Source organism: Chiloscyllium plagiosum, unplaced genomic scaffold (assembly GCF_037043375.1).
Source record: "Chiloscyllium plagiosum isolate Xiang-an unplaced genomic scaffold, Cpla_swu_hap1 HiC_scaffold_2, whole genome shotgun sequence".
NCBI lineage: Eukaryota > Metazoa > Chordata > Chondrichthyes > Orectolobiformes > Hemiscylliidae > Chiloscyllium > Chiloscyllium plagiosum.
In genome coordinates, this window is record NW_028270140.1 from 10,304,512 (window position 1) to 10,330,016 (window position 25,505).

At 39.1% G+C, this 25,505-nt stretch overlaps 1 protein-coding gene across 3 annotated transcripts in view; it reads left to right on the forward strand.

Annotated features, from left to right (window-relative positions):
- Positions 1-21,413, forward strand: part of cdkn2a/b (cyclin-dependent kinase inhibitor 2A/B (p15, inhibits CDK4)) — a 66,545-nt gene extending 45,132 nt beyond the window's left edge. Inside the window, exons 3-5 of one of the 3 annotated variants that reach the window (XM_043718884.2) lie at positions 12,852-14,264; positions 18,785-18,938; positions 20,809-21,413. In XM_043718884.2, the coding sequence (XP_043574819.1) occupies positions 18,816-18,938; positions 20,809-21,072 (387 nt within the window). In that variant the 5' untranslated portion in view covers positions 12,852-14,264; positions 18,785-18,815 and the 3' untranslated portion in view covers positions 21,073-21,413. Of the gene's footprint in view, positions 1-12,851; positions 14,265-17,285; positions 17,483-18,784; positions 18,939-20,808 lie in introns of those variants that run through there. The other 2 variants (XM_043718898.2, XM_043718892.2) reach the window with 2 other exon arrangements.
- Positions 21,414-25,505: the final 4,092 nt, after the last annotated feature.

Here is a 25,505-nt window from a genome sequence, read left to right on the forward strand (position 1 = left end):
GAGTCACACAGTGCCGATACAGACCCCTCGATCTAACCAGTCCATGGCGAGCATAATCGCAAACAAAACCAGTCCCGCTTGCCTGCTCCTGCTCCATGTCCCTCTTAATTTTTCCTATTCATGTATTTATCCAAATGTCTTTTAATCATTGTAATAGTACCTGCACCCCCACTTCCTCATGAAGTTGATTCCACACTGGCACCACCCTCTGTGTAAAAACAAATGCCTCATATCTTTTTTAAACCTCTCTTCTCTCACCTTAAACGTCTGAACCCTAGTTTTGAAAATCCCCATTTTAGGGAAAAAGTAAACTACCACCAACTCTATCTATACCCATCATTTTATAAACTTCAATCAGATCTCAACCTCCCAGGCTCCAATGAAAAAGGTCCCAGTCTATCCAGCCTATCGTTACAACTGTAACCTTCTAAATCCGGCAACATCCTGATAAATCTCTTCTGAACCCTCTCGAGTGAAAGGGAACGCATTGGTGTATGTTCAAGCATCATGAAAGTCAATAGTTATTGCTGCTTTTAAAACCTGAATCTGGGCGCTTTTCAATTTCAGTGTCAGACAGAAGAAAATCAGGAACAAAGAGTGACGGCCCAGTAAAACAGGATACAAGCTATTGGTAAGGTAAATTTTAATGGGAATATCTAGAAAATTCAAAAGTCTGAGCTGGGACTTTTTTTCACTGGAGCACAGGAGTTTGCGAGGTGACTTTATAGAAGTTTATAAAATCATGAGGGGTATAGGTAGGGTTAATGGTAGTTGTCTTTTCACTAGGATGGGGATTTCAACACTAGGGGGCACATATTTAAGATGAGAGGAGAGATTTTAAAAAAGCATGAGGGGCATTATTTTTTACTCAATGGCTGGTGTGTGGAATGAACTTTCTGAGGAAATGGTGGATGTAGGGACAGTTACACCCTTTAAAAGGCATTTGACTAAGTACCTGAATAGAAATGTTTGGAGGGGTATGGGATAAGAGCTGGCAGGTGGGACTAGTTTAGTTTGGAATTATGAGTAGATTAGATTCCCTACAGTATGGAAACAGGCCCTTCGGCCCAATAAGTCCACACCGACCCTCAGAAGAGCAGCCCATCCAAACCCATTTGCCCACCCTATAATTACCCCTGACTAATGCACCTAACACGATGGACAGTTTAGCATGACCAATTCACCTGACCTGCACATCTTTGGATTGGCATGGACTTCCGTTCGGCATGGACTGGTTGGATCGAGGGGTCTGTTTCTGTGCTATGACTATCTGAACCACGTCATCTGCAAATGCTCATTTTGTCTCTGAAGTACAACTCACAACCATTTTGTTTCTATATTGTGGACTCGGAGAAAAAAAAGAGAAGTCGGTGAGGTAAACAAGATGACAAGGCCTGTTGAGTATTTCCACTAATATATGTGGAGGAATTTAAAATGTGAGGTCTATACCTGCATTCTGATGAAAGATAGTGAGCCTCAAACCTTCATTTGTTCTTTCACACATATCTCCAGAGCTGCCGATATTTTCAGCATTTTTTGCTTTTAACTCAGATTTCCTGTAACAGCTGTAATTTGTTTTTGTGTGTGCTTTGAATTGAAATATTATTACGGTTCTCGAGATCTGCAGTAATTTGCAAGCATACCGTTTTCGATGTGAACATTACCGGATTCTGCACTACAGATTACAGGTTTGCACACTAGAAACATCCAGTCAATATTATTTTTTATAAATTGTCGAGGACTATGTGAAAAATAAAACGCTATTTATTTACATTATAGATTTGTATTGCTCCCCAAGGAGATCATGCTAGTGACAATATCCAGGCACTGAGCTCTAGTCCATAAGACCATAAAAAAAGGAACAGGGTAGACCGTTCAGCCCCTCGAGCCTGCTCTGCCATTTCATGATCTGATGATCCTTAAGTTCACATTTGATTCCCCTACTGATTAAGAATCTACCTAACTCAGCCTTAAATAAATATACACAAGGACTGTGGTCTCACTGGTCGTTTTGGCAAGGAGTTCCAAAGAATCTCAACCCTCAGAACTGAAATTCCTCCTCATTGGTGCCCCTTTATTCTGAGACTATGCCCCCAGCGCTAAACTCTGCTACGAGGGAAAATATTCTGACAGCATTTGTCCTGTTTTAAGCCCCTTTAGAATCCCTCCATACCTGGGATTATCCTACTGAACCTCCTCTGAACTACCTTAAATGAAATCAGACATTTTCTCAAATGAGGGGACAAACCTGCTCACAGCACACCAGATGCAGTCTCACCAGCACCTTGTACATTTGCAGTGAAGATTTCCTTATTTTTACATTCTAAACCCCTAGGAATAAGGCCCAACATTCCATTAGCCTTCCTAATTATCTGCTGCCCCTGTGTGCTGGCACAAGTACTCCTTCGTCCTTTTATGTTGCAGCTTTCTACAGCTTTGTTCCATTTAGATAATATTCTGTCCTTTTTTTTCTCCCTTCCAAAATGAACAACATCACATTTTCCCAGATCGTACTCCATTTGACAACGTTTTGCCCATTTACTTAACCTATTAATATCCATCTCGCAAACATGTACTTCCTCGCACAGTTTGAGTTAGGAGCTTGAATTAGCCAGTTGTGTATGGTTTTTTTTTTGTTAATGGCTGTCTACCGAATAATTCGAAAGCCTAGCTTTCCTGCACTTGCAATACTCTCGCGTGTTCCATGCATTTGCAGCTTTGAGCAAGAATATAAGCAGTAATAGTATCTCTTGGCACTTAAAATGTACGGTGGTCTTTATCAAACATAATGAAAGCTTACTTTCAGCTTAAAGGACCTCCGTGCATATTTTAAACTTTCATAGTGTCAAACTTAGCTTCGGAATTTAAATCTAATTGAGTAATATTGTTTAACAATATTCATTGGGCTTGTTATATGTGTCCAAATTGTTTATTTTGAGCACCTACAAATATTGGATTCAAAATCTTTGATGTCTGCGGTGGTTTTAAATGTCATCTGTACTGAATACATACTCAGCACGCCGTAAGCCCTGTATGTCAGGTCTCGGAAACACTGACAGATAAAGCGGCATATTTTCAAAATATATCTCTGAAGAAAATGAGTGTAAAAGGATTTTTAAAGCGTTGTTTTAATTATCCTAATCCATGGTTCTGGGTGTACGGGGTTTGAAATTATTGTTACTGCATATAATTGCAATTAAAATGTACACTAGCATATTTATAAAAACAAAATCTCTCTTTTCTGCAAACATCTCGCATCTGTCGAAAAACTGACTCTGAGGTGATATTTTGTGGGATTTGGTATGTGTGGTGTCAAATAAATCTGCCGCTGTAGTATAGCAGATAATTTACCAAAATATAACAGATGTTTCACCAAAGTATGAGGACAAGACAAGAGTTACAGGAAACCGAGAAACATGCAGAATGAAACCTAAACTCAATTCATATTCCAGCTTCTAGTCTGATATGTCATCGACAGAATAAACTTAAAACTTTGTAGGTCATCAAGATATTACAAACGTGCATAGAGTTTGTTTTAAATACTCAGGACAGATAATGCCCTTTGAGTTTTTTTGTAGTATCAGTACCTTTTGTAGTATCAGTAGTCTTTTGAAATTATCTCTTTCAGGACAATAGAAATAAATAAGTCAAATTTATTTACACCGAGAAAGGAGCGTGCGAGTCAGATAGAGTGAGGAGAGGAACACAATCATATAAAAGCCAAAACACAAAATATTGAAGAGGATGCAAGGAACGCAGAAGCGGTAACAGGAAGAGAGGCGATTCTCTCTTGATAGTTATCTGGCATAACAAGCACAAATGGTTTGTTATAATGTCACAGAGTAAAGCGGCGCAGCGGCAAAGTCCCTTTCTTTGAGCCAGAGGATCCGGCTTCAAGTCCCACCCTGCTCCAGAGGTGTGTCATAACATCTCTGAACAGGTTGATCTGAAACAAAACGGAGGCGAGTCAATGTCTGCAAGAAATCCGGGTTCAGAGAGGGCAATGTTTGTGTTATGGCAGGGGAGGGCAGAGGATGAGCAAGAGGGAAGGAGATGACAGAGGGTGAAAAGCAAGTAAACTGAATAACTGGAATAGGCCAAAGGAAATGTACTTCAAAAAGGCAATCAAGTGGTAATTTGGAAAAGATGATTTGTATTTGTATTCTGTGAGGAAAAATCCTCCAGCAGGGAAAAGGGACTGGGCAAGTGATTCATTCGATGAGGTCATCTTTTCTATTAAGAGGGGTTTATTTTTCTCATTTTTGAAGCTGTGTTTTATGCCTTCCCATAATCTCTTTCCTAAACAAAAAGAAAATCATTTAAATGACACAGTAATTCGAGATTTAACGTTCGAAGAATCCCATTTTTAACGCAGTTTTTAAACATTTGGGAACAACAGAGGAGGTCGGTTCTGGGGATACAGTACACAAAATTTGGTCTCTCCAGTCTAGAGATTTTAGGAGAATTACAGGTTATGTGGACATATTAATACTGAGATTCTTCCAAGGGAACATGGTGAGTTGGGGAATTTCTATCCATTTTAAAATGAACTATTTAATTCACCACTCATTGTGATACTTAAAATATGATGTCCCCTATTGCATTATATCATCATAAATGTTCCATGGGAAATCTACATAAATAATAAATCTAAGTGTTCTCCCAACTAAAAGTCTGGACATGTTGGCAGGGTCATTTCTTCAAAAAAGTATGCATTAGTAATAAATAGAACAGAAATGCAAATCACACAGTTATATTTGAAGAGTCAAACTGCACACTATGTTTACAAACTTCACTGGTGGAAAAGGATAGCAATACCTCATGCACCATAAGGCCATAATAACATGAGAGATCACAGAAGAAGTAGGCCCATTCAGCCCATTAAGACTGCTCCACCATTCAATGAAATCATGGATAATCTGATCATTCTCAATACTATATTCCTGCCTTTTCCCTTTAATCCTCAATTCCCTTTTTGATTAGAAAATTTGTCTATCTCAGCCTTAAATATACTTAACAATTCAGCCTCAATATATCTTTGTGGTAAAGAATTCCACAGATTCACTGCCTTCTGAGAGATGAACTCCCTCCTCATCTCTGTTTTAAACATGTAACATCTTGTTCTGAGATTATACCCTCTGATCCTGGAATTGTCCACAAGGAGATACAAACATTCTGTATCCACTCCCTTTGGTCCACCAAGGATCCAGTATGTATCAATAAGGTCACCTCTCATTCTTTTAAATTCCAAAGAATACAGGCCCAACCTACTCAACATCTCCTCAGAATATAGTCCTGCATATCCAGGATCAGCTTAGTGAATCTTCTCTGGACTGCTTCCAATGCCAGTAAATACCAGACAAAGATCCCAAAACTGTTCACAATATTTTAGTTTTGATCTGACGAGAGCATTTTACAGTTTTAGAAAGACTTACTTAATTTTATGCTCCATTTCACTTGAAATGAAGGCCAACATTCCATTTGCCTTCCCTATTACTGCTGAACTTGAATGCTAGCTTTCTTTGATTTGTGGGCAAGAACCTCCCAAATCCATCTTGTCCCATAGCTTTCCATAGTCTTTCTCTATTTCAATAATATTCAGTGACTTTATTTTTCCTTCAAAATGTATCATCTCACATTTCTCTAAATTATATTCCAGGTACCAAGTTTTTGCCCAATTTGTTAATCTATCCATATCCCTCTGCAAACTATCATTTTCACCACTTGCCTTCCCCCTTATGTTTGTGTCATCCACAAACTTGGATATACCGCATTCACTTTCCTCAACCAAGTCATTAACATTTGTATTAGATTAGATCCCCTACAGTGTGGAAACAGGCCCTTTGGCCCATCCAGTCCACACTGACCCTCCGAAGAGTAACCCACCCAGACCCATTTCCCTCTGACTAATGCACCTAACACTATGGGCAATTTAGCATGGCCAATTCATCTGGCCTGCACATCTTTGGACTGTGGGAGGAAACCGGAGCACCCAGAAGAAACCCTCGCTGACACAGGGAGAATGTGCAAACTCCACGCAGACAGTCACCCGAAGCTGGAATTGAACCTGGAACTCTGGTGCTGTGAGGCAGCAGTGCTAACCACTGAGCCACCTATTTAATAAGTGTACCCTAGTATTATTCCTAGGACATTCCACCAGTTATATTGCCATTTTAAATAAGTCCCACTTACCCTAATTCTCTGTCTTCTATTAGTTAGCCAATCCTCTTATCTTTGCTAACATTCTACATCCAATACCAAGGGCTGTTATCTTATTAAGGACCTAACGTGGCATCGTATCAAATACCTTCTGAAAATCCAAATACATTACATCTATTCTTTTCCCAATACATATCCTCCTTTTCATCTCTTCAAAGACTTCTGGTAAATTTATTAAGCATGAAATCCTCTTCATGAAGGCATGCTGACTCTGCTTAATCATATTGTGCACTTCAAAATGTTCTTCTATTACATCTCTTATATGCACTCAATAATATTCCTAATACCAGACTTTAAGCTAATTGGTTTATCATTACCTTTTTTTGTCTCCTTCCCTTTTTAAATAAAAGTGTTACATTGGCAGTTTTCCAATCCAGGGCTTTTCCAGAATCAGAGATTCCTTAAATATTACTCAGTGCATCCATTGTCTCTGTAACTACTTCATTCAATATCCTAGGATGCATCCCATCAGGTCCAGGAAGCTTATTAGTCTTTAGCCTCATTAGTTTTTCTCATTACCCTTTCTCTAGTAATTGTATTTATTTCTTCTCCTCCTTTTGCCCTTTTGTTATTTTGTAAGTTTGGAATGCTATTAGTGATTTCTACTGTGAAGACTGATGCAAAGTATTAATTCAACTCCTCTGCCATTTCCTGTTCCCTATTATTATTTCCACAGCCTCGTGCTGTAAGAGACCTGTGGCTATTTTGGCTTCGCTCTGTCTTTTTATTTATTTAAAGAAATTATTTCAGTCTATTTTGATCATTTGGTCAATCAATATAGTTCTTCCACAATTCAGTGTCAACTACGATATTTGTACTGTATCTCTTTACAGGATCATATTGCACTCCTCAGCTCCAAGCTAAATCAAATTATTGTATCTTAGCAACCTTTTCTCAGTTGGTTGTACTTTCATTTCTGAGTCAGAGGGTGAAAATAGCCTGGTTGTTCTTTTGTATACTGCAACAGCATGAACTGAAGTTTATGTGACACTGTCCTCTGATGGAAAATCGTGTTCCTGGATTTTAAGAAGTAAAGAGATGGAATAACTTCTTATATACTAAAGATCAAGTTATCATTTTAATATAGGAACTGGGAATATCAATTTCATTTTCCATTTTCAATAAAATTCCTTACTTTATTTAAGTTTTCTGAATATTAGAAACAGCTGGAACATTAGTTTCAACTAAATTGAGAATTGTAATTTAATCACATAATAAACATAAACCACTGAAATTTGACACATTTTAAAATATATATTAAAACCTTTTTTTTTGTCAATGACTGATAGCTACCTAAATTCTTTCCCCATCCTAAGTGTTCACCAAACTATCATTTTTGGCCCTACACCTTCTGATATCGGGGCAGGTATCATCAATGGCTGTCTATCCTCAGACAATGTGCATTCAAAACCATCATGTTTCTCACCTGAAAATGCCCACCCTTCTACTTTATAATCTTTGCAATTACAGCCTTAACTCTGGTGACCCTACTACTGTTAAGCTCATCACATGTGTCATTGACACCCTTCATGAGACCCATCACGACCCATTGAAACTAATTTCCCCTCGAACAACATGGTAACTATTCCATCTACTTTCATTGTATTTCCTCAGTGGCACAATCATTGCTTAGTTTAACATTATCTGCAATGGCTACTTCACTTCCTTTTATGAGCACTTTTTCTGAAGAATAAAATGTTGAACTCTGTGCCAATCGCTAGTGATACTACAAATTCCTTATTTTTAATTTAAGTAAGCATGGCATCAACATTCATGCACTGTCTAACACCATCTTTAACACCATGATCACTACTATGCTACTGAATATCTTAATAAACATAATTTCTCTCAACTTACTGTTTTTGATCTATAGCCAACTTATTCACTTTTCACCCCAAATTTCATACTAGCACTTGATTTCATTCCTGTCCCTGATTACTTGCATAAGATTATTTCAACAGTGCCTAACTTTGTTGTGATATTGAAACCTTATATTTTATCTGCCACCTATTAGTGTGTGCACAAATGTTGATGCCTCCATTACACTTAGCTCTGTTTTCTGCCGGGGTTTTTTTTTCTCTGCCAATGCCTCTGTTGTCCCTATGCTCATCTGATTCACCAGCCTACCAAAATCTAAACTGTCTATCTAATCTTATTCAGACAACTACAGCAATAGTTTCTGACCAATAATTAATTACATGCAAAATTCAGCAGAGATCTCGCCTAATTTTTCCTCCACTTTATCATTTGCAGGTTCAACATCCATACTTATGTTGCTGAATCCCAAATCTAGATCATTTTCCCTGACCTTTGACTTTTTTGATGATGTCAGATTACAAGTCCAACTAGCCTTGATGATCCACAAATTTTCTCCAGCCTAGTATTGTAAAACTGAAACCATCAGTTGTGACCCAACTACCACTCCCACAGCCATTGTCACAGACTGAGTTATTTGAATAAGTGTCTGATCTCCCTTCCTAATATTTCTAAATTTGTCCTGGCAAAAAATTCCTCTTTTTTTTTTTCCTCTGTGCCACTGTGAACCATTTTTTATATTCAACGTTGAAGGTAGTATATAAATGTAAGCTATTGTTGTAGGCCAGTTTAAGAGGCTTAGAATCCAATTATTGTGAAACAGTTGTGATTTTTGTTATTAGTCATGTGCTAACCAAGGTAAAAGGTACAGTCACAGTCTCCTGTATCAGCCATGAACACAGATATGGTTCAGTGAACATTCTAAAACAAAGTTTTGCTTAAAAGTGATTTCAAAGTAAACATATGAACACGGTTTACACTTCTGGCAAGTGCAAGATGCAATAATCAGATTGAACTATTTATAAGGTAGCCTGTGAAGGTATAGCTTCCAAAAACCCCTCACAAGATTAACAAAATGGAGATGTGTGATGTAGTAAAGATTCTGGATGTTTGAATTAAAGTGTTATCAATGTCAGGGTTTGCGAGTATTGGCAAATTCTTTTGATGGCAAAAAATGTTTTACTAATAGACATAATATTCCAGATGTTACAGTTACTATGGTGCAAATGAACAGTCACAAAAACCTTAATATTTCCTCCACCTGCTTCTTGTATGTGGCATTAGACCAGGTGATTTAATTTAATTTTTTTTCATTTCTCAGTACTGATGCATTCACTGATTAGATACTTTGTGCACTATTTTTCAGAATTAAATTCCATTTGGTTACTCTACTGCTCTTACTCAAAGCTTTATACAAAGACACATTACTTAAAGTGAACAAGATATGGAATTTGCTTAGGTCTCTGTGTTATTATGTGCAATTATATATAGGATGCATGAGTAGATTAGGGAAAGTAACTGTTTGCAAAAAATGTTACCATATTTTTCTCCTTTGATGGTATACTTCAGCAATATTGTTTGTGAACTGCATTTCCCCATCATATCGTGATTGCTATTCAACGGTGTTCATGCACAGTGTTCATGCACAGCCATCTGGCTCCGTTATAATGAAATCATCTGCAACAGCTTCTTTTCCAGCTCTCATATTGTTATCTCTAGTATCCTCCAAGGGTCTATCCTGGCCAGTCCTGTTTCCCATTTATATACATCCCCAGGGTGACATCATCCAAAAGCACAGCTTCTTTTATACGTGTATGCCAATGACACCCAGTTCTACCTCATCTCGACACGTCTTGACCTCAGCTAGTTTCAGAATACTCAAACTGCTTTTCAGGTAACTAGATGAATGTGTTGGGAAGACCAAAGCCATTGTCTTTGGTCTGACACACAGGATCCATTTAATGACCACCGACTCCAACCTCCTTTTGGCAACTGTTTCAGGCTGAACTCTCCCATCACACAGACCTCCTATTTGTACCTCTGTAACTGACTGTATCTTAGCCTCAAGCTCATCTACTGAAACTATTTCTGTGGCTTTGGTACCTCTAGATTTGAATATCCCAAGGTACATTTGGTTAGCATATCCCCTATAGATATGAAAACATACAAAATTCTGCTGCTCATGTCCCAATTCATGCCAACCTTGTTCCCCTATCTGTTCACTGATCTACATTGGCTCTTAATCAAGGAAGTCAATTTCCAAAATTTGAAATATAAATCCATGCCTGGCCTCAACAATCCCATCCCTGTATCTCTTCCATCTCCATAACTTCATGATAATTCTATTAATCTAATTCTGGTTTCACAAGCATTCCACATTTCAAATCATCCACCATTAGTTGTTATACTTGCAGTGTTCTGACCTGAAGCTCTGGTATTCCCTCATTAAATCTCCCAATCTCTCTACCTCTCTTTCCTCACTTAAGACACTGCTTAACATCTACATCTTCAACCAAACTTCCAATTATCTGACCTAGTATCTCCTTTTATCAGTGTGACATTTTGTTTTATAATGTTACTGTGAAGTGCCTTGGATCATTTTATTACTTTGAAGGTGCTATATAAGGTGCTTTTTCCAGATTTGAACTTCACGAAATTTGATAAGCTTACTGCTGGCCAGTACAGTGCTATTATTTTCACACATCTTTAGCAGTAACAAAAATGTTTAAGTTATAATTAGTCTCAACCAACTCATACTCAGAGCTGAGCAAGACATCGGAGTGGACATGATTTATTGACTGAGTACTCATCTTTGTTTTTATTTCAAAAATATACTTTATTCATATAAAAAATCTGTATATACATATATTGTCACTAAAGCAGTGTGGTTTTGTACAGTGGCAAATGAAGAAACAAATATTTTAATTTGACTCTAGCAAACAAATCCAAGGCATTTGTTCCTTATACATTGATTGAATGCTCATTATCTTTCTTTATGACACATGCATGAAACAAAGTGATTTATTTTGTGACGAGAATGTAAACTTCAGGTCCAGGGATTCAAAACATGAATTACTGAGTGTATCCATACTTCATCAAAAATTAGAAAGGCATGAATAGTTTGTTTTGGTTTGAGACAACTTTTTTTCTCTATGGATATAATGTATACAAATTATAGAGAAAAAAAAAAATCACTGATTTATAACAGTACTTTTACAAATGAATGCGTCTCCAAATTTACATTTAAAAATTACCACTCCACTCTCGGGCAGATTTATATGTTCTTGCTGCATTACAGACCTGGTAGAAAATGTAGACTGATATTGCGGTGCTGTATGTGGAGGGTGCTGTATCATTATCAATGCTGTCTTTTAGTGAGATGCTGAAGGCCTATCATATCAGCTTCCTTAGTGAATGTAAAAGCCCAAGGCACCTTCTTAAAAAAAGAGTTGCCTTTTGTACATCAACTAAGCCCAGCAAAAGCACATTATCTGGTCATTATGTAACTTATTGTCTGTGAAATCCTTTTGTATTCAAATATATTTTGTGTTTGTCTATCTAACAACAGTACTTGAAACATACTTCAGTTAATTCATTTAGAGTCATAGAGTCTCTTAAGAACTCTTTAAATATAAATTACTTCTTCCTCTAAACATATATTGAAGGCAATTGGTTCAAAAAGGCAGATCTGAAGAAGGGTCACTAGACTCGAAATACTAATTCTGCTTTCTCTCCACAGATACCACTGGACCTGCTGAATTTCTCCAGCAATTTCTGTTTTTATTTCAGATCTGAGTAGGTGCTTCTTCCAGATTTAAATCATCCTGTGGTATTTCAAACAACATCAACAAGTATACTGCAACATTATAATCTTTATTGTTGTGGTTCTGTTCACCGAGCTGGGACTTTGTGTTGCAGACATTTTGTCCCCTGTCTAGGTGACATCCTCAGTGCTTGGGAGCCTCCGAGCTACAAATCTTCTCCCAAACTTTGAAAATTATAATCTTTAGTATTCACCACCAAAGTCTTTAAATCATGCATATAAATAGTGTATAATTACCTCACAAATTTACACATAATACTTTCAGAACAGCTTTACACTCTGATCAAAATGTAAGTAATGCTGAATCATAACTGACCTGTGGTTTTTATATATTGAATGTTGGTGTGTTTCAGATTAGTTTATAAATGGTTGTGACTGAGAAGTATGCTTAATTCATGGTATGGAAATAGAAGATAGGAGATGCAATGTGGCATTCCAGAGAGCTTTGTAACACCCATAAAGTGTGTCACTTGTTGCGAAATAGAACAAAAGAGGAAAACAAAGTGGAGGAGACTGAAGTCCAAGTTGAATATTTAGGGGCAGTAAGGTGGAAGTAAATTAACCAAGCTAGTAAATCAATCAAGCTAGCTATGGGACTATGTGACTTATGGTGGATATGAACAAAATAAACACAGGAATAGGCCCTTTAGCCCTCCAAGCCGACACATTTTGTCCCTCCATACAAAAACCATCTTCACTTGCAAGATCTGCATCCCTCTATTCCCTTCCTACCCATGTATCCGTCCAGGTGCTTCTTGAATGCTGCTAATGTGTCTGCTTCCACCATCTCCTCTGGCAGTGCATTCCTCTCACTCACCACCCTTTGTTGGACCAGTAGGGTAGCCCACTAAATGATGACATTGAAATCGAGGAAGGTTAAGTTGGAGATAGATGATCTGAAGGTGGGTGATGGGTGAAAATTTGCAGCAAAGCTATCTTAAAAAGGAAATGGTAAGTACAGCCACAATAATTCCCCCTTCTGTATTTATCATAGAATCGTACTGTACAAAAGAGACCATTCGGCCTGTGGTGCCTGTGCTAGATCTTGAAAAGAGCTATTGGATGCATCCCCGCGCTCCTGTTGATATTTCTACGACTGTATCCTTTTAAAATATTTTTCCCAATAATTTTTGACAGTTACCATTGAATGTGCTTTTCTATCCTTCTAGACAACTCCAACAATAAATAATTCCTTTATTTGACTTTGGTAGTTTCAGCTGAATTGCTTTAAACCAAATCTAAAAAAACAACCCAATGATCGCCACATATAGCGGTCAAAGAAATCGTTGTCGTTTTTCAATTTTAGTAAGAAAATCCATCGCAACAATTATTTTTGCAACATTTTTCTATCTGAGGTTATAGGATCATTTATAATTCGATAGTGCAGCGTACGTCGAGTTCAGGATTGAATTACCAAGTGAAAATACTGCAACGCCTTGTGACATGAATTCAATAGAACCACTGCCACCACACTACTGCCGAATGCCTGTGTGCCCGCTGTATTTGAGAAACGTACATTTAGGGCATAACATGCATACAACTAGGCACTTGGCTTTAATTAATGTGTGTCCGATGTTAACTATTGTCAACAAGTCTGACTTTTTCCAAACTTTAGCCACGGACTTTATCACATGCTTTATGCATTCATTCACTTCAAATACAAACGTGTGTCCTCAGCATTTAAACAATCTCGACTCTTGTACTGTATCTCAACCTCATCTCGAAGCGGTCGAAAGGCCATATTTTTATTTAAACGAGTTTTCGGTCAATTAAACAGACAGCAAGGTGTTAGAGAACCAACACAATCCACCTACAAAGGCACTGAAAGCAGATCGGTTGCAGAAGCCGCCTGGACTCCCAGAAAGACAAAGCGGAGAGAAATAGGACCACAGACAGATTCATGACATTTTTTGGGGCAGACACGCTTCCCAATCATTAAAATATAAAACCATAATAAAGTTGTACCCATGACTTAAAATTAGATCTCACTATTACTCATGTCCGCGTGGGAGGGGCTTGCGGGTGGAATGCGTTCGAAATTAATTAGTTATAAATTGTAAATGCTAAGCATATATTCACCAATCGTCCCAATATAGTTATTGTAAGATTGAGTGGATGACAATATTTAGCAGCCGATGTAAACCATTTTTCATGAAGATTGCTCTTATTTGTCCAATACTTTGATCTTATACTTCTCAGAAGAAAAAAACATAATGTTTTGGTGAATCCCCACAATAATTAGCAAATAGCAAATAAAGCAGGGGAAATATCATATTGAAACCCCAGAAACTATGCAGACGGGGGAGTTTCGGGAGAGAGAGAGAGAGATGACATCTAAGAACATGAAGTGTTGCTCTGGAGGATTCCAGCCGTCAGTCTTGGAACTTGTCACCATTTTATTCATACTGTATGTACACAATCTCACTTGATTATAAATCAATGTACTTAATTCGACATAATTTTGTTCGTGTTTGTAGGTGGTGTATAACTAGCTTTAACAGGATGTACGCGTTTTTAATTGTAAACACTCTGGGGGCTCATTCAAGTGCAGTTTGTTCAATGCCCTTTGAACAATTTTACTAGCGATTATTCAACTAATCGTTGTGAAGGATTTTTTTTAGCACGAGCTAAGTTCAGGCGAGGTAAGGGATACAATTGAAAGGAAATATAAACTCCTTGTAGAATCAACACATTATTTCAGACCTTGTAAACAGAATTAAATATTAAATAAACAAGGGAATGTATCACATCGTACAGAAATCAATGACTTCACAGTTGGGCAATGTTTCAAAGCCTGTGTTTATTATTGTCGCCGATAATTAATGGGGCATCTAATGGAAAATAAATTTCATAAAACCTATTGATTTTTATGTTGCAGTAATTATTAAGGCATGTTGATATACTGTTTACCTAACTGTCACACAATGGGACTATTCTAAAGGCCTAAAGTGTACTTCCCTCTATAGCTTGGATATTTCTTCTGCACAGTTTAATAATTGTAAGGTATGAAAATCCATTAAATAAAAGCAATTAAACTACAAAGAGAAACCCCAACACGAATTATATTTCTAATTGTAGTGGGTAGGATAGTCCTACTAATTCAAGCTCATTGCAAGAGAGCGGCAGTACTCTCCTGGGCCAATGGGAAAACTCTTTAATTCACAAGAGATTTTAATAAGTACTTAATTCCATTATATCAATCGTACATTATAAATAATCTTGTCTATTGCAAGTTTCAAATATACAACTTTAAAGAAGAGTAGAATCATTTTCAAGGACTTCTCACAGTCGGATCACCATCGTGGACACACACACAAGGCAATTGTTGGACATTTTTAACTTTCCTAAATAACGTTAAATATTTACTCCAAGATCTTCTTTTATTTTCAATTTATTACTGTAAAATATTTAATCCAATTTCTAAGCACACTTGATCTGTGATATACTTTCACTGTCGGCAAAAAAAAAGGCTCATGATTAAGCAGGCCTTCTCTGGAGGTTGACAGCTATTTGTTCAAATGAGCAATACATAGTTTCTACTTGTGATCTGACTTGCACGATGTAAGCACATTAATATCATCATATCCATCACAAGCCGTGGTCGAAGGAAATCTTTTGGTTAAACTGCACAGATGTGTGCAACACAGGAAAGCAAATAAAGCTAGCATGTTACTGCAATAAGACAAAGTAGATAAATTAGCAGTTATTTATTTAAATAATGGTTTCTCTTTTGCAATGTGGCTGTTCATATCAATGTAATTTAAACACGAATGCATGTACTGACATGAATCATAAACAGGGAAGTTGTGAAGTAGAATTTGGACTTTTTTGGAAAAATATAATTCCGGATTCCTCATATATATAACTGTTTACGAAGTTTGGCTTGAAACATAATGGTAGGCTCCGCTGTTCAATCATCAACGAATTAATGTCCACAAGTAAGTGAGAACTGAGAAATAACAGAGGCTTTCATCTTTCTTATTAAACAACGACAAATACAACTATAAAAGGAGCCATTTTGAAATGAAAGAAAATCAATTTAATTGCTGGTAAGATTAAGAGTATTCAAGAAATTGCACAGTGCACGTAGAACACCAAACAGACGAAACTGGTAGGCAGAGCCTAATATTCACTCTTTGGAAAATTAACAGTATGGATGTTAAAAAGACATGGCTAGTTTTCAATCTTCGCGTCAGGACTGCGTAATAATAAAAATGATCTCCAGTTGTTAAAACTACCAATTCAACAGCAACTTGAATATTATTCTGAGGGCCAGTGCAGGTTTATTTTCTCTTTCTTTTGGATGGCGGGCCATGTATATATATATGAAACCCCCCCTCACATGTTGGAGAGATAGTGATCTTACACTTGAAAGGAAATAGACCCTTTCGGTGTAATGAGTTAACGGGGCGAATCTAAAGCAGAGATATAGGCGCACATGCACCAGCCGTGCCAACAGCAAGTAATTGTAGTGAAAATCCTACAGAGGGTCGCATTGGAAATCCGGAATTAAGAAATCGGCAGAATATCCAGACATAAAAATAACCGGATACCTCGCCAGAAAAATTAATTCGGAGTCATAACCCAGCTGAAAAGGTGATATATGTACTTCCACTGACACTATAATTTAACTGTTGCGTGATAATAATATGAATGATACATTCTTTCAGCACCAAAGTGAGAATGTTATAAATCAGGAGGAAGTGTTTATTTATATCATCGCGTTTAGGACAAAAATTGAGAAAAAAAAAGCGCGGTTTTTTTGTCGATTACTGCAAATTTTACAAATTAAAATAATGCATTTTCTTCTTGGAATAACAGACCAGCGAAGGAAGTGCGATAAATTATATGATCTTACGAAAGTTACTGAAATGGGCATGGATTTCAGTTGAAATCTGGAAAGCAAGACTGCACTGGCAGCGTTACCAAGCGTGTATCTATTTTCATTGAATTGATTGCAACACGGCTCCGCTAATTTGCATGATCTAATATTCGAACGGGCACTGAAAGTTTATCATTATAACGTGCATAATAATAAAACAAAGTGCTCGGCGAACTCCTAGTAATTGGATTTCTTACAGGGAATAAAGCCGAGGGGCTAGGCACGCCTTGCACTTTGGGACTGAAAAGCTTTGATCACTGCAACAGAATTTAGTGTCGTGGGTGTAACCTTTCTTCAATTTATCCGTATTATAATCGCCTTTTTTTTGGTTCTTGGAAATTCATAGTATAATTCTGGCATTTGTTGTGCGCCTTTCGGGGCCTCCAGACGTCGAAACGTGCTTTACCGTCAATGAACGGCAGTCACTGTCGAACTGTAGGGGACGTTTCTTAAGGGAGGTAACAGCCGTTTAACAATGAGTGCAATCCGAAAGAACACGGCCGTGCATTTGTTTCGGAGGTACGGCTTCTCGACCTTGAAATTAATGCATGGTCTTTTGCTCCCGAATGATTGAGGGGTAGAAAGCGATTGACAGCCCAGGCTGGACCTGGCCGTTAACTTCAATTAGAAACGCCAGCACCTGAAGTGCATTGAGGTGACAATGAGGGCTTTTTGGAGCGCGGTGGTACTGTCGCTACGTCTCAGCCAGGAGGGCCTGAGTTCTCGTCCCACGAGCTCCTGAGGTGTGTAATAACATTTCTGATCAGCCTGATTCAAATATATTTCGAACCACTAGCTATGTTAAGAGTAGCAAAATGAGTCCGTACCTCTCAGCCTGGAGGCCTGGGTTCAAGTCCCACGAGTTCTAGAGATGGGTAATAACGTTGCTGAAAAAGTTGATTTTTAAAAAAATATATAAAGCTGCAGTGCATGAGAGAATGCTGTTGTAGGCAGTAGTAGTGTTCTTACCTCAGCTAGGGAGACGGGGTTCAAGTTCCACTAGCTCGGAGGCGTGTCGTTAGCATATCTGAACAGATAAATTTTAAGGAAAACACTACATCCATGAGAGAGGCTCCTTGTGCGAAGTGGTAGTGTCCCTACCTCTGGGCCAGGAAGCCCAGGATTCAAGTCCCGTCTGTCTCGGCAGCATAGCATCTCTGAACAGATTGGTTTAAGACAAAAAAAAGGATCTGCACGCATTAGTCCTGATCTCTTGCAGAAATAAGAAAAACGCGCCCAGGGCTGCAGCTCCGGGAGCCGGACGCGAACGCCCGGCAACACCGCTCCCTCTGCGCCTCGGGTCGCTGATCGCCCGCCTGTATCGGAAAACCCAGTGAGGCAGACGGTGTGAAGGCTCCCGGTCAGTCTGCTCCGGGTGGAAATTCTCCGAGTCACCCCCATTTTGTGGTAGATGCCCGCTGATCCCTTCCTGATACATTGTCCCATTCATTCATCTGTGGAAGGGAGTGCGCAGACGCGCGGCTGCCGGCGGCCGGCTCCCTCTGAGCGCAGACGCGGGATCTGTTGGCTGGTTTCCCCCTCGTATGCAAGCGCGGGCTGCGGACGGGCCGGCGGCCGATTCCGGTTGTGCGCAGGCGCGTGACCGCCGCCTGCCGTCGTGCGCAGACGCAGGGAGTCGGGCGCTGTGATGTCATTCCTCCTCCGCACCCACCGCCAGGCAGGCCACCGCGCAGGCGCAGGAGACAAGTCGGAACAGATCACGTTGCAAGCGAGTCAGTCCAAGGTGCAGCGCCCCTCTCTGGGCTACAGCTCTGCCAAAGGGGAGACCTCCTCCAAACAGCCCACATCCCAGCAGCCCCTCCAATGTACCGAGACAAACAGATAGACAGACAACAGTCACTTGCAATTCATGCAAGCCACTCAGACCAAAAAAAAACATACAAAGGAGGATGGTTTAATGACATCGCTCCACCTTCTCCAACTCGTGAAATACTCTGGACAGAGAGACCTGTCGCAGTAACAGGTTCGGAAACTGACAAAACGAGCCTGCACCAATTCATTATTATTACTGTTATTCTAAATAGTACGGAAGAAAAAATATATTAAGTGGGCGCCATGGCTAATCAGGACGAACTTGCCAATGCAGCTGCTCAAGGGAAATACGACAAGGTGAAACGATTGTTGAGTGATGGAGCAGACGTCAACGGGATCAATACATTTGGTAGGACCCCCTTACAGGTACTTATTTTTATTTTTATTGAATGTTCCATTTTTATGCTTCGCTTATATAGTGAGAAGTGTCCATAAGAAAGACGCAATATCTGTATTAATCTTTGCGTGGTTCGGCAAATATTGACCGATGTTCCTCTGATTGTTTCAGTTTTGCAAGTAGTTTCCTCGATTTCTATAATCTGTGCAATTAGCTTCTTGATACAAGCTTTAGGTTAGTTTTGGACGAGTGAATATAATTTTACGGCAAGGGCATTTTAACGCATTTTGCTGTTAGAAATACCGGAAGTGTTTTAACTAGGCAGACTTTTTAAACTAAAAGGGTAGAAAATAAACAACAAAGCAAAGAAAACTTTAATTGTAGGATTGTACGTTGTTATTTGTACCGTATTACAAATAAAAATCGTTGCTTTGGCGCCATTTTAGTCTTTACATCATGGAAAAACGATGTATATTTGTTCATATTAACTTTTGAAATGAATTTCATTTATTAACACTAACGGTATCTAAACTAACGAAATGAATGTTAATGCAAAATGCTCTAAAAACCGTGAATCTGAGAAAATGTCAAACAAATAAGAATCTGCTCAAAAATAATAACGTTTCTGGTGCAAACCAAATCGACGGCGTAACAGCTCTGACCAACAAAATTAGTCCATATTGACTTAATCTGCTGTCTCGTTATTTAGAATCAATTGTTTTACCGTTGGTGTCTAAATATTGTTTTAAATGCCAATGATGCCGTGTAATTTATAATTTAACTATAAATCAATATCAATCGAAATTAAGCAAAATGAAAATACGCCTAGGCGCTCTCCGGTTAAGTATTAGAAAATTAGATATCCAGCCAAAAATAGAGATTAGGAAAGATGACAGAAATTTCGTCAGGCAGTGTAGAAAAATATCTGCTTGCCAAAGATCATTGAGTACAATCAGGCATTTTAATTTTATTGTACTTTTTACATAACTTAATTGTAAATAAATGTGTCAATATGTCATTTCCTAAAATATCAATGTTATTTTTGTAAATTTTACAAACTTAACAACCACATCTCGATGCATACCATTAAAAAATGAAATCATTTCTGTGTTGTCTTAACGGCTTTATCCAGATTATTTTTAAAACTTGATGAACCGTTATATATTCTAGGCGATTTTTCTCTTTTTTAATAGTGAACTAGTTATTTGTATTGACCATGCTAAATTGCCCTTGGTGTCCAGGGATGTGCAGGTTAGGTAGATTAGCCGTAGGAAATGCAGGATTACAGAGGTAGGGTAGGGAGTGTGGGTTTGGGTGGGATGCTATTCGGCGGGTCGGTGTGGACTCGACGAGGTCAAATGGCCTGCTCCCACATTATAGGGATTCTATGATTTTGTAAGACCCCGCCTCAAATCCTGACTGGGATTAGACATTAGCTAAATTATTAAAAATGTTCACCTTTCGTTCTCCCCCAGTATTGTCAGAACTCGCTGATCATTATTAAGTTTGAGGTGAGACTTGGCTGAATGTCATAGTTTTTGTATGTATTGTTGGTGTTTTAGGACAACGTAGAAAGAGGGATAAACCAATGTAGGGAGGATGGATTCATTCGAAAACCGAAAGCAAGAAAGGATATCAAATGAATGTAACAAAATTGGCGAGCGATTTGCGCTCACGGCTGCAGTGATCTGCCTCGTCTACTGATATACTATACAAATACTTGAGAAAGTTGTTTAATAAGGCATTGAGACAGACATTAGTCAAAAACAAAAAGATGGAGGCGAAGACAAATTTAGGCTTGTGCACTGTGGTTCCATGGGGTGCAACACACTGGGTGTGCAGGATCCAGGACCGGTTTGGAGGCAAATTCCTTTCTCTCTCTTTCTCTGTCACTCTCAGGTGATGAAAATGGGTTGTCCGGAACTTTGTCGCCTTCTCCTGGAGCACGGAGCTGATCCGAACCGGCAGGATAATCATCAAATGGCACTGATCCACGATGTCGCCAGGGAAGGTTTCCTGGATACGTTGCAAGTTTTGATCGAGGTCGGAAAAGCTGACACGAATCTCCGAAACAAAAACAACCAACGACCCATCGATCTGGCAGAGCAACACGGCCATCAGGATATTGTGAACTATCTAGGTAACCTAAATCCAGCCGATTGAGTGGCTGTGTCCTCATTGAGAGACGTCCCACCTTCATTTTAGTTTGAATTTTTAAAACTATACTCGTTTTCACAGATTTTTTTTTAAAAAAAGAACAAATATTGATATTGTTGTAAAATGCAAAATGACAATAAAATATGGCAAATACGAAGATGTTTTTTGAGAATTAGTCTATAAATGTGCAAATGAAACATTGGCAATAATATCTTTGGACGGTTTAGTTATAAATAATTTAGTCACAATGTATTATTTCAGTTTAGGATTTCTTGAAAGTTGTTTTTTATTAAATTACTTGGACAGCCCTTTGTCGCTTAACCTCTCTTTCTGGCATTCAGTTTCTTTATAACTAGACAGGTTTTACTTTCAGGCGCGTTTTTATTAATTTGACTTAATTTGGACAGTCCCCTTCGTCCTTGACTATTGCAGTGACTAGACTACAGGGCTGGTCAGGCTGAATGATTGGTCTCGTTCTTACAAGTTTTTTTTTGGTGAATTTGTAAACGTTGTTGGGGTAAAGCTGTTCGGAGCTCAGATCGTCAGTTGATTTTTTTGCACATTTTAATGGCATGTTTAGAAGCAGTAAAACGGAATTGGAAAGGGTTAGGCAACCACATTCGATATTCCACACAGAAAAATCATGGGCGATCTTATTGTTTCATTGTTTGTGGGCAGAGTCCATCCTCAATGGGCCTTTCCGCACCATAGTTTACCTCAGCGCATTTACATTATAACCTGTGAGACGGAATATATTGATCTATTATAGTGTAGTACAATGATAATATTATAGTAAGTAAATATACGGGAGTCCGCCGTTCTCTTTTCTGATTAGCTCAATCTCTTCAACCCACTGCCGACTTACACTATCCATCCAATTCTGCAGAGGGGTACTATTCCACAGGGGGTGCAAGAATAGAGAGACCTGAATATATATGTAGCCAAATCATTGAACGTGGCAGGAGCAAGCGATTAATAAAGCATATAGGGTCCTCGGATTTATTAATAAGGAAGTAGAGTACAAGAGCAAGAAGGTGATGTGGAGCTTGTATAAGGCACTGCTTGAACTTCAGCTGAAGTATTGCGTCCAGTTGTGGGCGCCACATTATAACAAGGACGTGAATGCATTAGAGATTTGTAAAGGTGGTTCCAGGAATGAGCAACTTTATCTGTGATGATGTATTAGAGAAGTTGGGATTGTTCTCCGAGGAGGGAAGAAGGCTGAGACATTAGCTTCTCGACACTGTGGAAACAGGCCCTTTGGCCCAATCAGTCCACACCGACCCTCCGAAGAGTAATCCACCCAGACCCATTGCCCCCTGACAAATGCAACTAACACTGTGAGCAATTTAGCGTGGCCAATTCACCTGACCTGCACATCTTTGGACTGTGGGAGGAAACCGGAGTACCCGGAGGAAACCCACGCAGACACAGGGAAAATGTGCCAACTCCACACAGACAGTTGCCCGAGGCTGGAATCGAACCTGGGATCCTGGTGCTGTGAGGCAGCAGAGCTAACCATTGAGCCACCGTGCCGCCCTTGTTGAGCTTTTCAAAGTCATGCGTGGGCTGGAGGGTAGGCAGGAAGATTTTTTTTTTCCCAGTTGTAAAAGGGCATAGGCTAAAAACGAAGCAAGGGTAATGTGAGAATTTGTTTTTTACGCAGGACGTGGTTAGGATGTGGAATGCACTTCCTTGAAATGTGGCAGAGGTAGGTTCAAAATGCGACATTCAAAAAGATATTGGATAGTAATGATGTGCAGGGACATGGGCAAAAGGCAGCAAGTTGACACCAGGTAATAGAAGAGCACAGCACTGATCCAGATCTGGTTTCCAGCATCTGCAGTCATTGTTTTTACCAGGTAATAGAGTCGATGCAGTCGTGAAAGGCAGGATCCTTCTCTATCGTAATGATCCTGTGAAACCGGACTTTCCCAGCACTTCGCAAAAGATTGTTTGAAATTCAGCTCAAAGTACTGTGGAAATGTATTGTTTCTGCTTACAGAGAGAAAACATTAGGCTAATGCATTTGGCAGTGCGAGATCCATTTCTTCTTGTCTGGAAAAAAAAATCTTCCTTCATGCTTGAATTGCAAAAAAAAATCAAAATGTCCCACCGTTATGATAGTGAATGTTCCTTTCCGCTTTATTTTGCACTGGCAATTATTCTATTTATTTGATAGAGAAACCAGCTGGAAAATGTGAATATTTTGCAGATACTGTTAACACTATTTACTACATGACAGGTCAGATTTACTTAATGCACTTCTATCATGGGGAGCACATTTTTATTCATATACAGTACTTGATTTATTCATTCGGGAGTAACGCCTTTGAAGTTGATCTGGGAACCTTATTAATTTATTTTATTGTATACTTAAGAATATGAGTAAGAAATTGTTTTTAGCTTTAAATTCCAGCCATATGAACCAATTTTAATTATTAGAAAACTGATTTGAAAGTACAGAAAATACTGGGTAAAATTCGGACACATGATCCCAGCCAATAATGGAGTGCGTTTCTTCGATTAACTAAGTAAGATTCTTGAAGTGTACATTTGACACATCTAGGACCTAATCTCAAAGAAAGGGGTTTGTAGAATTGAGAGGCATTGTTCCACTTGTTCCTGTAAAGCTAAACGTTTGACCGTACCCGTGTGGGCACGTATTCGGGCGATGCAGCATATCTGGACTAAAATATCATTTTAGATTGTCGTGAATTTATTTTTATATAATTTGTCTATGATAAACTTTCGCTGCAAATATAACCGGTTTATAAAGAAAAATCCTCGAACCTATATCTACGTCTCCAGGATCGTTTATAAACTGTAGATTTCTGCCCTGTCTTAATTTATATTAGAGATAAGCACTAAGCACCTAGGATTATGTGGGAAGCAAGAGAGGAAATTGCAGAACCGTTGGCAATGATCTTTTCGTCTTCACTGTCAATGGGGGTGGTGCCAGGGGACTGGAGAGTGGCGAATGTTGTTCCCCTGTTCAAAAAAGGGAATAGGGATAACCCCGGGAATTACAGGCCAGTTAGTCTTACTTCGGTGGTAGGCAAAGTAATGAAAAGAGTACTGAGGGATAGGATTTATGAGTATCTGGAAAGACACTGCTTGATTAGGGACAGCCAGCACGGATTTGTGAAGGGTAGGTCTTGCCTTACAAGTCTTATTGAATTCTTTGAGGAGGTGACCAAGCATGTGGATGAGGGTAGAGCAGTGGATGTAGTGTACATGGATTTTAGTAAGGCATTTGATAAGGTTCCCCATGGTAAGCTTATGCGGAAAGTCAGGAGGCATGGGATAGTGGGAAGTTTGGCTAGTTGGATAGAGAACTGGCTAACCGGTCAAAGTCAGAGAGTGGTGGTAGATGGTAAATATTCAGCCTGGAGCCCAGTTACAAGTGGAGTTCCACAGGAATCAGTTCTGGGTCCTCTGCTGTTGTAATTTTTATTAATGACTTGGAAGAGTGAATCGAAGGGTGGGTCAGTAAATTTGCAGACGACACGAAGATTGGTGGAGTTGTGGATAGTGAGGAGGATTGTTGTTGGCTGCAAAGGGACTTAGATATGATACAGAGCTGGGCTGAGGAGTGGCAGATGGAGTTCAACCCTGTCAAGTGTGAGGTTGTCCATTTTGGAAGGACAGATAAGAATGCGGAATACAGGGTTAACGGTAGGGTTCTTAGTAAGGTAGAGGAGCAGAGGGATCTTGGGGTCTATGTTCATCGATCTTTGAAAGTTGCCACTCAGGTGGATAGAGCTTGTAAGAAGGCCTATGGTGTATTAGCGTTCATTAGCAGGGGGATTGAATTCAAGAGTGGTGAAGTGATGTTGCAGCTGTATAGGACCTTGGTAAGGCCACATTTGGAGTACTGTGTGCAGTTCTGGTCACCTCATTTTAGGAAAGATGTGGAAGCTTTGGAGAGGGTGCAGAGGAGATTTACCAGGATGTTGCCTGGAATGGAGAATACGTCGTACGAGGATAGGTTGAGAGTGCTAGGCCTTTTCTCATTGGAACGGCAAAGGATGAGGGGTGACTTGATAGAAGTGTATAAGATGATCAGGGGAATAGATAGAGTAGTCAGTCAGAAACTTTTTCCCCGAGTACAACAGAGTGTTACAAGGGGACATAAATTTAAGGTGAAGGGTGGAAGGTATAGGGGGGATGTCAGGGGTAGGTTCGTTACCCAGCGAGTAGTGGGGGCATGGAATGCGCTGCCTGGGGGAGTGGCAGAGTCAGAATTATTGGTGACCTTTAAGCGGCAATTGGATAGGTATATGGATAGGTGCTTAAGCTAAGACAAATGTTCGGCACAACATCGTGGGCCGAAGGGTCTGATCTGTGCTGTATTGTTCTATGTTCTATGAAAAACTGCAAATGGTAGAAGCGAAGGGTAAAAAAAAAACAGAAAATACTGCAGGGCCATTTACCAA